Source organism: Lynx canadensis, chromosome B3 (assembly GCF_007474595.2).
Source record: "Lynx canadensis isolate LIC74 chromosome B3, mLynCan4.pri.v2, whole genome shotgun sequence".
NCBI classification, from domain to species: Eukaryota; Metazoa; Chordata; class Mammalia; order Carnivora; family Felidae; genus Lynx; species Lynx canadensis.
This window is the reverse complement of record NC_044308.2, coordinates 53,766,739-53,781,947: the sequence shown is the minus strand read 5'-3', so window position 1 is coordinate 53,781,947 and position 15,209 is coordinate 53,766,739. Positions and strand designations below refer to the sequence as shown.

Genomic DNA, 15,209 nt, shown 5'->3' with positions numbered 1-15,209 from the left:
CTTTGCTGTTCTGCTTCTATTTCCTTTAGGTGTGCTGTTAGATTTTGTATTTGGGATTTTTCTTGTTTCTTGAGATAGGCCTGGATTGCAATGTATTTTCCTCTCAGGACTGCCTTCGCTGCGTCCCAAAGCGTTTGGATTGTTGTATTTTCATTTTCGTTTGTTTCCATATATTTTTTGATTTCTTCTCTAATTGCCTGGTTGACCCACTCATTCGTTAGTAGGGTGTTCTTTAACCTCCACGCTTTTGGAGGTTTTCCAGACTTTTTCCTGTGGTTGATTTCAAGCTTCATAGCATTGTGGTCTGAAAGTATGCATGGTATAATTTCAATTCTTGTAAACTTATGAAGGGCTGTTTTGTGACCCAGTATATGATCTATCTTGGAGAATGTTCCATGTGCAGTCGAGAAGAAAGTATATTCTGTTGCTTTGGGATGCAGAGTTCTAAATATATCTGTCAAGTCCATCTGATCCAGTGTCTCATTCAGGGCCCTTGTTTCTTTATTGACTGTGTGTCTAGATGATCTATCCATTTCTGTAAGTGGGGTGTTAAAGTCCCCTGCAATTACCACATTCTTATCAATAAGGTTGCTTCTGTTTATGAGTAATTGTTTTATATATTTGGGGGCTCCGGTATTCGGCGCATAGACATTTATAATTGTTAGCTCTTCCTGATGGATAGACCCTGTAACTATTATATAATGTCCTTCTTCATCTCTTGTTACAGCCTTTAATTTAAAGTCTAGTTTGTCTGATATAAGTATGGCTACTCCAGCTTTCTTTTGGCTTCCAGTAGCATGATAAATAGTTCTCCATCCCCTCACTCTGAATCTAAAGGTGTCCTCAGGTCTAAAATGAGTCTCTTGTAGACAGCAAATAGATGGGTCTTGTTTTTTTATCCATTCTGATACCCTATGTCTTTTGGTTGGCGCATTTAATCCGTTTACATTCAGTGTTATTATAGAAAGATACGGGTTTAGAGTCATTGTGATGTCTGTATGTTTTATGCTTGTAGTGATGTCTCTGGTACTTTGTCTCACAGGGTCCCCCTTAGGATCTCTTGTAGGGCTGGTTTAGTGGTGACAAATTCCTTCAGTTTTTGTTTGTTTGGGAAGACCTTTATCTCTCCTTCTATTCTAAATGACAGACTTGCTGGATAAAGGATTCTCGGCTGCATATTTTTGCTGTCTAGCACCCTGAAAATCTCGTGCCAATTCTTTCTGGCCTGCCAGGTTTCAAAAGAGAGATCAGTCACGAGTCTTATAGGTCTCCCTTTATATGTGAGGGCACGTTTACCCCTTGCTGCTTTCAGAATTTTCTCTTTATCCTTGTATTTTGCCAGTTTCACTATGATATGTCGTGCAGAAGATCGATTCAAGTTACGTCTGAAGGGAGTTCTCTGTGCCTCTTGGATTTCAATGCCTTTTTCCTTCCCCAGTTCAGGGAAGTTCTCAGCTATTATTTCTTCAAGTACCCCTTCAGCACCTTTCCCTCTCTCTTCCTCCTCTGGAATACCAATTATGCGTATATTATTTCTTTTTAGTGTATCACTTAGTTCTCTAATTTTCCCCTCATACTCCTGGATTTTTTTATCTCTCTTTTTCTCAGCTTCCTCTTTTTCCATAACTTTATCTTCTAGTTCACCTATTCTCTCCTCTGCCTCTTCCATCCGAGCTGTGGTGGTTTGCATTTTGTTTTGCATTTCCTTTAAAGCGCTTTTCAGCTCCTCGTGACTGTTCCTTAGTCCCTTGATCTCTGTAGCAAGAGATTCTCTGCTGTCCTGTATACTGTTTTCCAGCCCAGCGATTAATTTTATGACTATTATTCTAAATTCACTTTCTATTATTTAAATCCTTTTTGATCAGCTCATTAGCTGTTGTTATTTCCTGGAGATTCTTCTGAGGGGAATTCTTCCGCTTGGTCATTTTGGATAGTCCCTGGTGTGGTGAGGACCTGCAGGGCACTTCCCCTGTGCTGTGGTGTATAACTGGAGTTGGTGGGCGGGGCCGCAGTCAGTCCTGATGTCTGCCCCCAGCCCACCGCTGGGGCCACAGTCAGACTGGTGTGTGCCTTCTCTTCCCCTCTCCTAGGGGCGGGATTCACTGTGGGGTGGCGTGGCCCGTCTGGGCTACTTGCACACTGCCAGGCTTGTGATGCTGGGGATCTGGCGTATTAGCTGGGGTGGGAAGGCAAGGTGCACGGCGGGAGGGGGGGCAGGCTTAGCTCGCTTCTCCTTAGGTGATCCACTTCAGGAGGGGCCCTGTGGCAGCCGGAGGGAGTCAGATCCGCTGCCGGAGGTTTGGCTCCGCAGAAGCACAGAGTTGGGTGTTTGCGCGGAGCGAGCAATTTCCCTGGCCGGAACCGGTTCCCTTTGGGATTTTGGCTGGGGGATGGGCGGGGGAGATGGCGCTGGCGAGCGCCTTTGTTCCCCGCCAAACTGAGCTCTGTGGTCCGGGGGCTCCGCAGCTCACCCTCCTTTTGTCCTCCAGCCTTCCCGCTTTCCGAGCAGAGCTGTTAACTTATGACCTCCCAGACGCTAAGTCGCGCTTGCTGTCAGAACACAGTCCGTCAGGCCCCTCCGCTTTTGCAAGCCGGACTCGGGGGCTCTGCTTGGCTGGCGAGCCGCCCCTCCGCCCCGGCTCCCTCCCGCCAGTCCGTGGAGCGCGCACCGCCTCGCCGCCCTTCCTACCCTCTTCCGTGGGCCTCTCGTCTGCGCTTGGGTCCGGTGACTCCGTTCTGCTAATCCTCTGGCGGTTTTCTGGGTTATTTAGGCAGGTGTAGGTGGAATCTAAGTGATCAGCAGGACGCGCGGTGAGCCCAGCGTCCTCCTACGCCGCCATCTTCCTGCGCCTCTCTTCTAACCCATTTTTAACACCTGTAACCACTAATCAGTGGTCCCTTTCTATCATTTTGCCAATTCAAGAATGCTACATAAATGGGCCTTTGGGATGTGACCTTTCGGGATTGTCTTTTTTACTCATCATAATTCTCTGAAGATTTATCCATGTTGTTGAATGCATCAATAGCATTCCTTTTTATTGCTCAATAGTGTTCTACGGTATGGATATACCACAGTTTGTTCAACCTGTTGAAGGATATCTACGTTGTTTCTAATTTTTGGATGTTACACATAAAGCTGCCATAAACATTTGTGTACAAGTTTTTGTGTACCTTAAGTCTTTATTTCCATAGTATAAATGTACAGGAGTGAAATTACTGGGTTGTCTGGTAGTTGCACGTTTAGCTTTTTAAGAAACTGCCAAACTATTTTCCAGAGTGATTGTAGTATTTTACATTCCCATCAGCAATATGTGAGTGATCATGTTTCTCTAAATCCTTGCCAGCATTTGGAGCTGTCACTATTTTTAATTTTAGCCATTCTGATAGGTATGTACTGACATCTCATTGTGGTTTTAATTTTAATGTCCCAAAGGACTAATGATGTTGAACATCTTTTTATGTGCTTATTGGCCATCTGTATGTCATCTCTGGTGAAATGTCCCTTCATATCATTTGCTAATTTACTAATTAGATTGTTTTCTTAATATTGAGTTTTCAGCATTTTTCAAATATTCAAGATAAAAATATTTTGTCAGACAGACAGTTTGCAAATATTTTGTCCTAGTCCGTAGTTTGTTTTTTTCATCCTGTTAACAAGGCCTTTTGCACAGTTACAATTTTTAATTTGAGGAAGTCTGATTTATCCAATTTTCCTTTTATGAATTATATGTTTTTTGTGTCAAGTCTAAGACCTCTTTGACTAGCTCTAGATCTTGAAGATTTTCTCCTATGGTATTCTCTAAAAGTTTTATAGCTTTATGTTTTACATTTGAATTCAATTTCCTTAAAAGTTACAGGGCTATTCAAATTGTCTATTTCACATTGAGTTTGTTGTGGTACTTTGTGTTGTGATGAAGCGGTCTTTTTCATCTAAGTTGTTAAATATGTATGTATAAAACTGCTTGGAGGATTTTCTCAAACTTCTGGCATCTTCATGATCTGTCATAATATCCCCTGGTTCATTCATGATATTGCTATTTTGTGTCTTTTTTTTTTCTTTTTCAGTGTTCCTAAGGTTTATCAAATTTATTGATGTATTCAAAGAATCAGCTCGGTCTTTGTTTCATTGATTTTTCTCTTTTTGTTTTCTGCTTTCAAGTTCACTGATTTCTGCTCTTGTCTTCATCTGCTTCCTTCTGTTTGCTTTGGGTTTATACTGTTATTTTAGAGGTTCTTGGGATGGGATATTGCATTATTGATTTGAGATTCTATTTTTCTTTTCAAGTGTATGCATCTAGTGCCATAAATTTCCCTCTCAGCACTGCCTAAATCAAGGGTAGGACCACCCAGGCCAAATAGACATAGATCTATTTAACTCACTGTTTCTCACAGAAAATAAATTCAAGAGAAAAGAGCTTTCTACAGATCCACAAAGTAATTAACAAATAGAATTTGCAAGTTATATTCCTAGTTGTTCCAAGAAAATTAAGTGAAAAATAAGATTTAGGTTAAGTCCTGTTCCTAAAGCTATTACTGTTAAATTAAAAATTAATCTAATTCATTATTCTTTAATAACTTACCCATCAAGCTCAGCAGTTTCAATATAACAGAGGCCATGTGGCTCACTACTTGATAGGAGAAGCAGATCAGCCTATTTTTAAAAAAATCAAGAACACTTGAGAAGGGAAGAGTGGTTGAATGCCTTCTATGTTGGATCATCCCTCCACTACTTACTAATGAGCCAGGAGTGCCTTAGGAAAAAAAATGAGAGAGGTAAAATCCTGTTCCACTTTTCTGCTACATGCCTCAAATACAACCTTCCCTCTACTTCTCTGTTCCTGTTGAGCATACCTATTGAATATCAGAATATAAGCAAGGGCTAGGGGGTATCATATGAATTTATAGCCACTTCATTTCCTTTTTTGTTTGCAAAAATATATATAAAATTCTACTTTCTTGTCTTGATAATTACTAATGGAAAATATACAACTTTCCCCAATAAGTAAGATTATTTTAATTCCCTAGTATTATCCTTTAAGAGTAGGGGGTAGGGGGGCGCCTGGGTGGCTCAGTCGGTTGGGCAGCTGACTTCGGCTTGGGTCATGATCTCACGGTCCGTGGGTTCGAGCCCCGCGTCAGGCTCTGTGCTGACAGCTCAGAGCCTGGAGCCTGCTTCGGATTCTGTGTCTCCCTCTCTCTGACCCTCCCCCGTTCATGCTCTGTCTCTCTCTGTCTCAAAAATAAATAAACGTTAAAAAAAAAAAAAAAAAGAGTAGGGGGTAGGCAAAGCTGATGGGGAAAAGACAGAAGTAAAGTAGGAAGAAATTGAAAATCACAGAAAAAATAAGGCAGGCACGGAAATTTTTAAAAAAGAAAAAAAAGAAAAACATAAAAAAAAGAAAAAGATGATGGGTATAAAGAAGGGAAAAGATAATATAAAACAGGGGCTAAGCAAGAGGCAACAGAATAGAAAATGTTCTAAGTGACAGCAGACAACATTCAGAAACTAAGTAGTTGGTCTTTCACAGAAATAAATCATTCTGTTCAGCTGTCCATCTGAGCTTTAAAAATGACCTTTCACAATTCGGTTTTAGAATTCTGGCTGCTTCCTATACTGGGGAATCGTTCATTTCAAATTTCATTTTTAAATAAGGGTTTTTATGAAATTCTGAAAGAATTGAAGATCTAAAATGAATTCACTAAAATTCTAACAATTACTTTGACACATTAGCCTAACAAGCGTGTTGCACTGTTTGAATGTACAATTGGCATTCCAAATCTGTGCAATTTTCTTACCTTTGTTTTTTCAATTATTAGAATTGTCTCATTCTCAAGTCCTGGAGGTTTGGGTTTTTTAATGTTTGTTTGGAGGGAGGGGAGGGGAGGGGGAGGGGAGGGAGGGGAGGGGAGGGGAGGGGGGAGGGGAGGGGAGGGGAGGGGAGGGGAGGGAGGGGAGGGGAGGGGAGGGGGGGGAGGAGGAAGGAAGGAAGGAAGGAAGGAAGGAAGAAGGAAGGAAGGAAGGAAGAAAGAAAGAAAGAAAGAAAGAAAGAAAGAAAAGAAAGAAAAGAAAGAAAGAAAGAAAGAAAGAGAATCCCAACCAGGCTCCACACTATCAGCTTGGAGCCAAAATGGGACTCGATCCCACAAACTATGGGATCATGACCTGAGAGAAAATCAAGAGTCAGATGTTTAACGGACTGAGCCACCCAAGCACCCCAAGTCCTGGAGATTAAATTTATAATCAACCCACTCATTTCATTGCCTCAAGCTTTTATATTTCCAACTCAAATATAGGCAAGGGATGTCTGTGTGTGGATATACATGTGCATGTTCAGTTTTGTTTCAATTGTGACAAAACAGAATTAAGAAACAACTCAGTAACAAGCCCCTAAACCTATAAATGGGTTTATGTTATCAAGACACCTCTTCAGCTCTAATACAAGAGTCACAGAGGCCTGAGGAGGCAAAAATTATTTTCTGACTAATCACAACGTACCTACAGCAAACCCACCATAGAGAGAATATGTAAAAAGTTGTACACCATTCTTGAGCCAAAATTACCCACTATGTTTTTAAAGAGAAAAAAATGTTTTTGAAAATTTACCTTGGTCTTACTTCTCACAATTTAAATATCAGTGAATATGATAGCAGTATAACTTCATGTTCTTTGGGCCTATGCCTCTCCTCCCTTGAGCTTAATAGGATCATTTTACACAAAATCCAGAATTCTCGATCATCATCTGTGACTGAAAATAGTTATGAAGTACAGAGAAAGATCTTGATTTGTATCTAGAGCAACTTCTCTTCTAAACTATACAGTAAGTCTGACTCAACATTCCTATTTAATATTGAGTTTAGCAGCTTAATACTTATATTTTTGTTAGACAAAGGGAGGAGTCATCCACTGCTGGCTCAGAACATGTGACTGAGGCACCACCATTTGGCAAGTGGATTCTCTCCTGAACAGTAACTCAACTTCCTAAAGGCTGTGACTGAGAATTAGAAAGCCCACAGGTTCTAAGCAAACACCTGCCCTGACTACCTCCTGGGAAGCTGGGACAACTACCTTCCTACCTTCAACCTTCCCCACTCTTCCTGTCCCTTCTGTTGTCATCTTTTTCTTTGATGACTTCTGAACCTTGCTCCTGCTTCCCTATTCCCTGATCTCTGCATGCCCTTCATTCATCCCTATTCTCCCTGCCCCACTGACTGAGCTTTGGCGTTCCTTTTTGCTCCCTTGAAGTTTTTAAATTCATTATAGTTGAGAAGGAAATGTGAAGGGGCAGGACCAAGAGGGGGCATGCAGAGAAATAAGTGGTCTGCCCACTCACAATCATGCAGCACTCCTATTTCCAGGTGCACTCAGTAAGAATTCTGAAAAGAAAAGGAGAAGAGAGATGCAATAACAGCCCTGTCAGTCCCTGGTCATCATGCTTTTGTCAGAGGTTCTGGGCCAGACGTGGAGAAACATAAGGGAGGTCTTAGAGCCCAACCAGCCCATGACTGAGTCCCAGACCAGGCCTCCTGAAGCTGACCCGTTCAGTATCTGCCAGGGTACCCAATTCTTAGTGGATCCAGAAACTTGTGTCTGAGTCGCAGGGGCTTGTAACACCAGTGTTCAGTGAGAGCTTACTCCCACAGAAATCCTGTAGTGTAGGTCCTGTTGTTATTCCCACTTCACAGATGAGCAAAGTGAGGCCCAGAGAGGTTCAGTAACTTGTTTGAGGCCACAATTGACACATGAATCTGGGCAATTTAAGGTTAGAATACTAAAATGAATAAAAACCTCTTTCCTTCAAGGATTTTATAGTTTAGTAAAGGCAGAATACAATACAGGTTCTAAAGGTCTTATTACCAAAGTGCTATGGGGGGAGTGCAAATGAGGTAGAGTACATCAGGTTGGTAGCCAACGAATGGCTTTATGGAAGATTCTGGATGGAATAATGGGAGGTCTCCCCAGGCAGAGACATGAGCAGGAGTTAAGAACAGAGAAAGAGGGGCGTCTGCGTGGCTCAGTCAGCTGAGCATCTGACTTCCACTCAGGTCATGATCTCCCGGTTTGTGAGTTCAAGCCCCATGTCAGGCTCTGTACTGACAGCTTGGAGCCTGAGGCCTGCTTCACATTCTGTGTCTCCTTCTCTCTCTACCCCCCCCCCACTCATATTCTGTCTGTCTCTCTCTCTCTCTCTCTCTCAAAAATAAATAGACATTAAAAAGAAAAAAACAACAAGGAAACAAAAGCACATTTATTGGAACTCACAAATGTGCCAGGAAAATAGTCGTTAATTCCTACCAAAAACATCTTCCTCAGATACCATTTGTACTTTCTTCTCTCAATTATTGGTGACTTTTCCCCATGTCCTGCCAAGAGAAGTTCAACTATGTCCCCCAAGGATGAAGCAGTGTTTTCCAACACAATGCCCTTTCCTCCACCTTCCACATACAACAAAAAGCCCAAGCAATTGCTTCATAGAAAACTTAAACAAATACTTCAATCAGAGGAAACTTAAGAATCCACTGAACACCTTTGAGTTCTCACAACCAACAACACTGTCCTCATAGACTGATTAGGCATAATTAATGTTTGCTGAATTGAAGAATTCAGAATAAAGCAAAATCTCAAGCAATGACAACACCTAAAAGCTGTACAATTCTTTAAGAGTTTATAAAACACTCTCCACAATTCTGTCACTTTATTCTTTCAACAATCCTGTGAGAAGATACTATTGTTCCTGTTGTGTGAATAAGAAATCTGGGAAATTTATCTCTGGCCCCACAAGCAGTAGATGAACTAAATTAATTCACGTAACATCCATAGCCTTTACAAAGTCATGGTGAGAGCTTTGTCACTTCTAAAAGGCCCTAAGGGATTTAATGCCCTGCTCATGCCACACAGTTTAAAGGGCAGAGCTAGAACTAGAATTTATAACTCTGTTCCCAGATGTATACTCTTTCCTCTGGGTGGCTACAAAATCACTGGACCAGGACAAACAGAAAGTGTTTTGTTTTGTTTTGCTTTGTTGGTGTTTAAAAACCAAAACCACAATGGTTAAGAATAGTGGGATATTAACCCCATAACCTGATGTAAAGATAAATTTGTAGAATTAATTGGAATGTCCTATCTGAATCTCCCTATTAAGTCATTCTGGTACATGGAGCTCTTTATCTTCTTTACTATCTACAATATTATCTTTTACTTTTGTAGTCCCAAAATAAAAATCCAAAATGGCTCATGCAATATGAGTATACTTATAGGAAAATAGGTTTGATACAGACAAGAATCAGGATGGAGTTGTAAAAATGAAAATGTGTAAGATTGTAGGTGATATTTTTATTTAAAATTTAAATTTCAGATCAAACAAATGCATGTTGAGTGTCTACTAACATGTATTAGATACATCTAAAACATGTTTTTAATAATTAACTATTTGAGAAGAATAAGAAAAGGATGGAAGAAAGGAGAAAAGGAGAATAATAATGATCATAGCTTTTACTTACTTTACTAATTTTTACTTTCTTTAGTCAAAAAAAAATCCTTACCTTGTATATTTCACCCCCCCACACACACAAATGAATAATTGCTTATAAACAGAACACTGACCATGTATTTTTTTCTAATGTAGAAAATGGCATGCTACCTCTCTATGCTTTAGCAAGAAGCTTCTTTTTCAGTGCAGCTTACACAAGTGTTTTAAAAAATCTTCCTCTGGAAATTTTCAACTTTCTACTGTCTCACATATTTTTAAAAGTGAAAGAGGGCTTATTTACAACAATTAGTGTGAAGCAAGTAATTCTGACTTGAAGCGATAAAATCTTAAATAACAAAGAGGGCAATGAGATTACCACATGGCCTCTCTGGAAGGGACTAAGGTGCTGCAAAAAATTATACGAGATGCCCTGATGGGTGAGAGAGCCAAAGCCCACCCTTGATCAGTACTGGAGTTGAGATCAGATTCATCTTTCTAGTTCTTTAATATCTAAAGGTGATATTTCCAATTCAGGTAGCAGACGAATGTCTTTGTTTTAAAACAAAACCTTTACTGTTGTAAACACCTAAAAAATGAATGCCCTTCTTCTGGGGGGATGGGGACAGTAGAGGAAGAGAGGACACTCGTTCAAATGTTCAAATGTTCAAATATGGTCATGTCCAGTAAGGGGTTTATTTCTACCACCAGGTAGGAAAATGGAAACAAAACAAGGTTACTGCTGTCAAGTAAAGGAGGAAGGTGTGCCTGGCTCCCAGGGTCCAAGTTCTGGCACTAATAAAGACCTTTGGGGGAGCCTGGGTGGCTCAGTCGGTTAAGCGTCCGACTTCGGCTCAGGTCATGATCTCACGGTCCGTGGGTTCAAGCCCCGCGTCGGGCTCTGTGCTGACAGCTCAGAGCCTGGAGCCTGTTTCAGATTCTGTGTCTCCCTCTCTCTGTGACCCTCCCCCATTCATGCTCTGTCTCTCTCTGTCTCAAAAATAAATAAATGTTTAAAAAAATTAAAAAAAAAAAAAAAGACCTTTGCAGTGTGTTTGTCTGACCATTTACTTGGTTCTTCTCATGCAAGCCAATCTCATTGCAATAAGTGAATCACACTCTACATTTTCCCCTCCTGGTCCCAAAATTAAACTAGGAGCTCTGGAAGTTCAGCCCAAACATGTTTTAAAATTTCTTTTTAAGTGAGTAGTGAGGGTTCCTTGTCTGGAAAACAAAGGTAACTTCTGAATATGCCAGCTAATTAGCCATCACAGGCAAGCTCCTTTCCTTGCTTAAAATAGAATAAGCTGACATAAATTAATTTAGAATTCTAAATATGAACAACTAGAGGTTATGCATCAGAATTAGGTACAACATTCTGTGGTCACTTCACTTCCAGCACCCAAGCCTGAAGACCCTAACTTAGGAAACCCAGGTTCAAGGCAATTGGGATGACTTTTAATGGGGTAAGGAGCCAGCAGATGGTAGCAATTAGGAGTGGAGTTAAAATCCAGATGGCCTGTGTTTAACTCCTAGCTCTCCTATTGGCAAGCTATTTGATGGCACTTTTTTCTCATCTGTAAAATGGGAACAATAATAGAACAACCTGCCTTCCTTGAGCTAATGTAAAGATTAAATGAGCTAATCCTCAGGGAGCAGGAGGTATATTCATACTTCTAAATTATTATAGCAGTTCACCCATAAAAACATTGGCCCTTAGAAAAAGTTTTGTAGATGCCAAGTAGCTAGACAGACATAGAAAAATTCTGAAACAAAGTGAGATAATCAAGAGACACTACAGAGTTTTGGCATTTGAAGAACTCCTTTCTTCACTTATCCAAAGATTAAACCAACAGAACTATAATTATAGGAATCAGACCAAGATCAATGGAGATAAACACATCATCCTTGTTATTAATAAAGCTGCTGGAGACCAGGCTATAGGTCTGTGGGCCAAATGGGCTTGCTAATACTTGATCCCTGTTAGGTTCACCTAGCTGTAGATAAAGGGAGCTCTAAACTACCTGGACCTTCCAAGCACCTCCACCACAAGGATTTGCTTTTGTAAAATTGTTGGAATGAAAGAGCAGGGCTGAATGTACTGTGAACACAGGCAGAGCCCAAAGAGAAGGAGAAGGAAGGAGGCTCTGGGTCATGGGCACCACTCCCTGCCCCCAAACCCAGCAATCACAGAAGTCACTCCTGGGAGAGGGATGTGGGCAAGGTAGTACAAAAAGCTCAAAAGATTATTTTGGTGCTGCCCCTCCAAGTGAAAATGTAAAGAACTGGATGTAGAGAAGAGTGGAGAATAAGCATTCCCATCCCATCATGTACCCACAATAAAAAGGCCACATCTGTGCCATCCAATCAAGCAGCCCCAAGTCACACATAGCTATCTAAATCTAAATATTTTTAAAAATCAAAATTAATTAAAATTTAATAAAATTTTAGGGGCACCTGGGTGGCTCAGTTGGTTGGGCGTCCAGCTTTGGCTCAGGTCATGATCTCATGGTCCACAAGTTCGAGCCCGGAGCCTGCTTCAGATTCTGTGTCTCCCTCTCTCTCTCTGCCCCTCCCCCACTCAAGTTCTCTCAAACAAACATTTAAAAAAAAATTTTAATTGAAATTAAATAAAATTTTAAATTCAGTTCCTCAGTTGCACTAGTCACATTTTACGCACTCAGTGTCCACATGGGGCTATTGGCTGTCACACTGGACAGCACAAATATACATTTCCGTCACTGCAGAAAGTTCTTTTTTTTTTTTTAAAGTTTATTTATTTTGAGACAGAGAGAGAGGGAGAGAGAGGGAGTGGGGGAGGGGAGAGAGAGGGAGAATCCCAAGCAGGCTCTGCATTGTCAGCACAGAGCCTGCTGAGGGGCTGAAACCCACAAACTTCAAGATCATGACCTGAGCTGAAATCAAGACTCAGATGCTTAACCAACGGAGCCACCCAGGCACCTCTCACTGCAGGAAGTTCTACTGGACAGTGCTGGGACACATGGATCACTGACTTCATGGAAATTTGTCTAAATGTGTGATTCATTTTAAACCAACGCTAATGAAACACCTATTGAACTGGTCTTCTTTCACCTGATGTGTGCACTTACACTTGCCTTCCATGCATCATTCCATAGACAGTTTTGCAGAAGCAAAGCAAGCACAGGTACCATAACATAGAAAATATAACTAAATGAAGAATAAAGATGAGGGGAAATACAAATTAGAATATCAAGGCCAGAGGGCAAGTTGGAGCACAGATAAGTTACCCAGGAGGTCCTATAGAGTTAGGAGATTTGGGACATATGTTTGATTTCTGCCTTTCTTGGATTCACCCCAAAGAATGTGATAAAAGAACACACTAGAATATAGATTAGTGAACAAGTGATTTCAGTCTAATATTTATCCTTGTTAGAGCACATACAGGGGGCTCTTTAAATACACTGTTTTTATGAATACATGAAGTGCGAATATGTCTAGCATTGCCACTGAAATATTCAATTGTAAATAAAATAATAGTTACATGTGTGGCACACTTTAATTTTTTCTAATTCCATTATAATCTAGTGCCATTCCTGGGACAAAGTAGTTGCCAAACATTTTTTTGAATGCACACATCTTAGAATTCCACATATGCCAGTGTTTTTAAAAAGTGAAGGTTAACCATCTAGTTGCACCAAAACTTTTTCACTGTAATCATTTTAATTGAACGCAGAACTAAATTAAATTACATGAAGACTTTTCTTCTTAAGCAAAGAATCCTGAATATATGTGACCTTTTCTTTGAGCACACAGATGTATATTAGTATCCCATTGAGCCAGAACACTCTGAATTTCCAAAGTTTATATCCATTTTCCCCTCTGTCTTCTCTCTTACAAAAGACTGACATTTATTCATTCAGCCATCACTTGCTGTCTGCCCACCATGACCCAACATGGCACTAGGTGTGAGAGACCAGCCAGATCAATGTGCTCTTTGCCTTCAAGAATCCTGTAGTCATCTCAGTTCAGACAGAGAATTAGCACACAGGACTGGAAGGGATCTTTGGGATGATATAGTGGTCTGGCACCTTGATTGACACATGAAGAAACCATAGGCAGAGAAGATATAGTGCTGTCACTGAAGGAATGGAGCAGACTCAGTTCTAACCCAATTCACTTCACTGCCCTTACACTACACAGGTATCCCCAACTTTTTGAAAGTTTTCATTACACCACTTCATGAAAGAACTATATCAGTACTTGTTTTCACTAACCAAAAGAAATATGAAAAGGATTTTTACCTTTATGAAAAGAAGGAAAAGCAAAAGTAGCATACAAGTTTGTAGTGAACCCTTACAGAAGTAGTGTGCACCTGAGAGCAAGAGAGTCCCCACCAAGTTCCTTCTCCCAGAACTATCCTCAGCATCTCGGTGTCTAGCCTCAAAAGCTTTGAACTGTCTGTGAGCATTTGTGCTTTATCTTGACTTATTTTGTGCATCATTAGCAAGATGTGTCCTAAGGTATCAGAAAGGCCTAAGAGAGATTATTTTGGGGGCCTGGGAATATTCAAAAAAGTTTTCCATATGAATTAAGGGTAAGAGTCTTTGATTTGTGCTATATTGGCTTATTGAAGGTTTCACAGGACCGCTCTACTTTCAGATAACAAGAGATACCTGTATCTGTCTGCATCTTTCCTACAGGTTAGAACCAGCAGATGCCACTCCCTAGTGTATTGCTGCTAATCTTTAATGAGCTGGAAAATAAGCTGGATAAGCTAATTTGAGTTGCGTCTAATCTAACAACATGGGGCTAGGGGTGCCAACCCCCATTCAGTCAAAAATCCATGCAGTGTAACTTTTGACTCCCAAAAAACTTAACTACTAATACCCTATCAACCAGAAGCCTTAATGATAACATTAACAGTCAATTAATACATATTTTGGTAGTTATATGTATTATACACTATATGCTTACCATAAAGTAAGCTAGAGAAAAGAAAATGCTAAGAAAATCATGAGGAGAAAATACATTTGTAGTACCGTATAGTGTATATATATAGGGAAAAATATAAATATAGTGCATATATATATATGTGTGTGTGTGTGTATATATATGTGTGTGTATATATGTGTGTGTGTGTATATATATACACACACACACACACACACATATATACACACACATATATATATATACATACATACATATATATACATATATATATACATTCATATATATATATATACATATGTATATATACACACAGAAAAAACCTACCGGTAAGGGCAGGGACAGGGGGGTGACCCACGCAGTTCAAACCCATGTTGATCAAGTGTCAATTGTAAACTGTGAGAACCTGGCATACCGTCCTACGTATAAGGAGCCTAGGCCACAGTATGTGGACTTTGAAACCTCTCTTTTGGCTGTGCCAACCCCTTTGTACTTATTTTTGGGTTTTTTTGTTTGTTTGTTTGTTTTTAAATTTTTTTTTCAACGTTTTTTATTTATTTTTGGGACAGAGAGAGACAGAGCATGAACGGGGGAGGGGCAGAGAGAGACGGAGACACAGAATCAGAAACAGGCTCCAGGCTCCGAGCCATCAGCCCAGAGCCCGACGCGGGGCTCGAACTCACGGACCGCGAGATCGTGACCTGGCTGAAGTCGGACGCTTAACCGACTGCGCCACCCAGGCGCCCCCCTTTGTACTTATTTTTGGTTCTCGGCTATTTTCCAAAGAATCGATGTTGTCAGGGACATAAACAC

The 15,209-nt window shown here is 40.5% G+C and overlaps 1 protein-coding gene across 1 annotated transcript in view; it reads right to left on the bottom strand.

The window, feature by feature from the left end:
* The window catches only part of ATP8B4 (ATPase phospholipid transporting 8B4 (putative)), a 240,012-nt gene that overhangs the window by 148,913 nt on the left and 75,890 nt on the right, over positions 1–15,209 (bottom strand). The window contains exon 6 of the mRNA XM_030318217.1: positions 4,581–4,651. Within this exon, the coding sequence (XP_030174077.1) occupies positions 4,581–4,651 (71 nt within the window). The remainder of the gene's footprint in view (positions 1–4,580; positions 4,652–15,209) is intronic.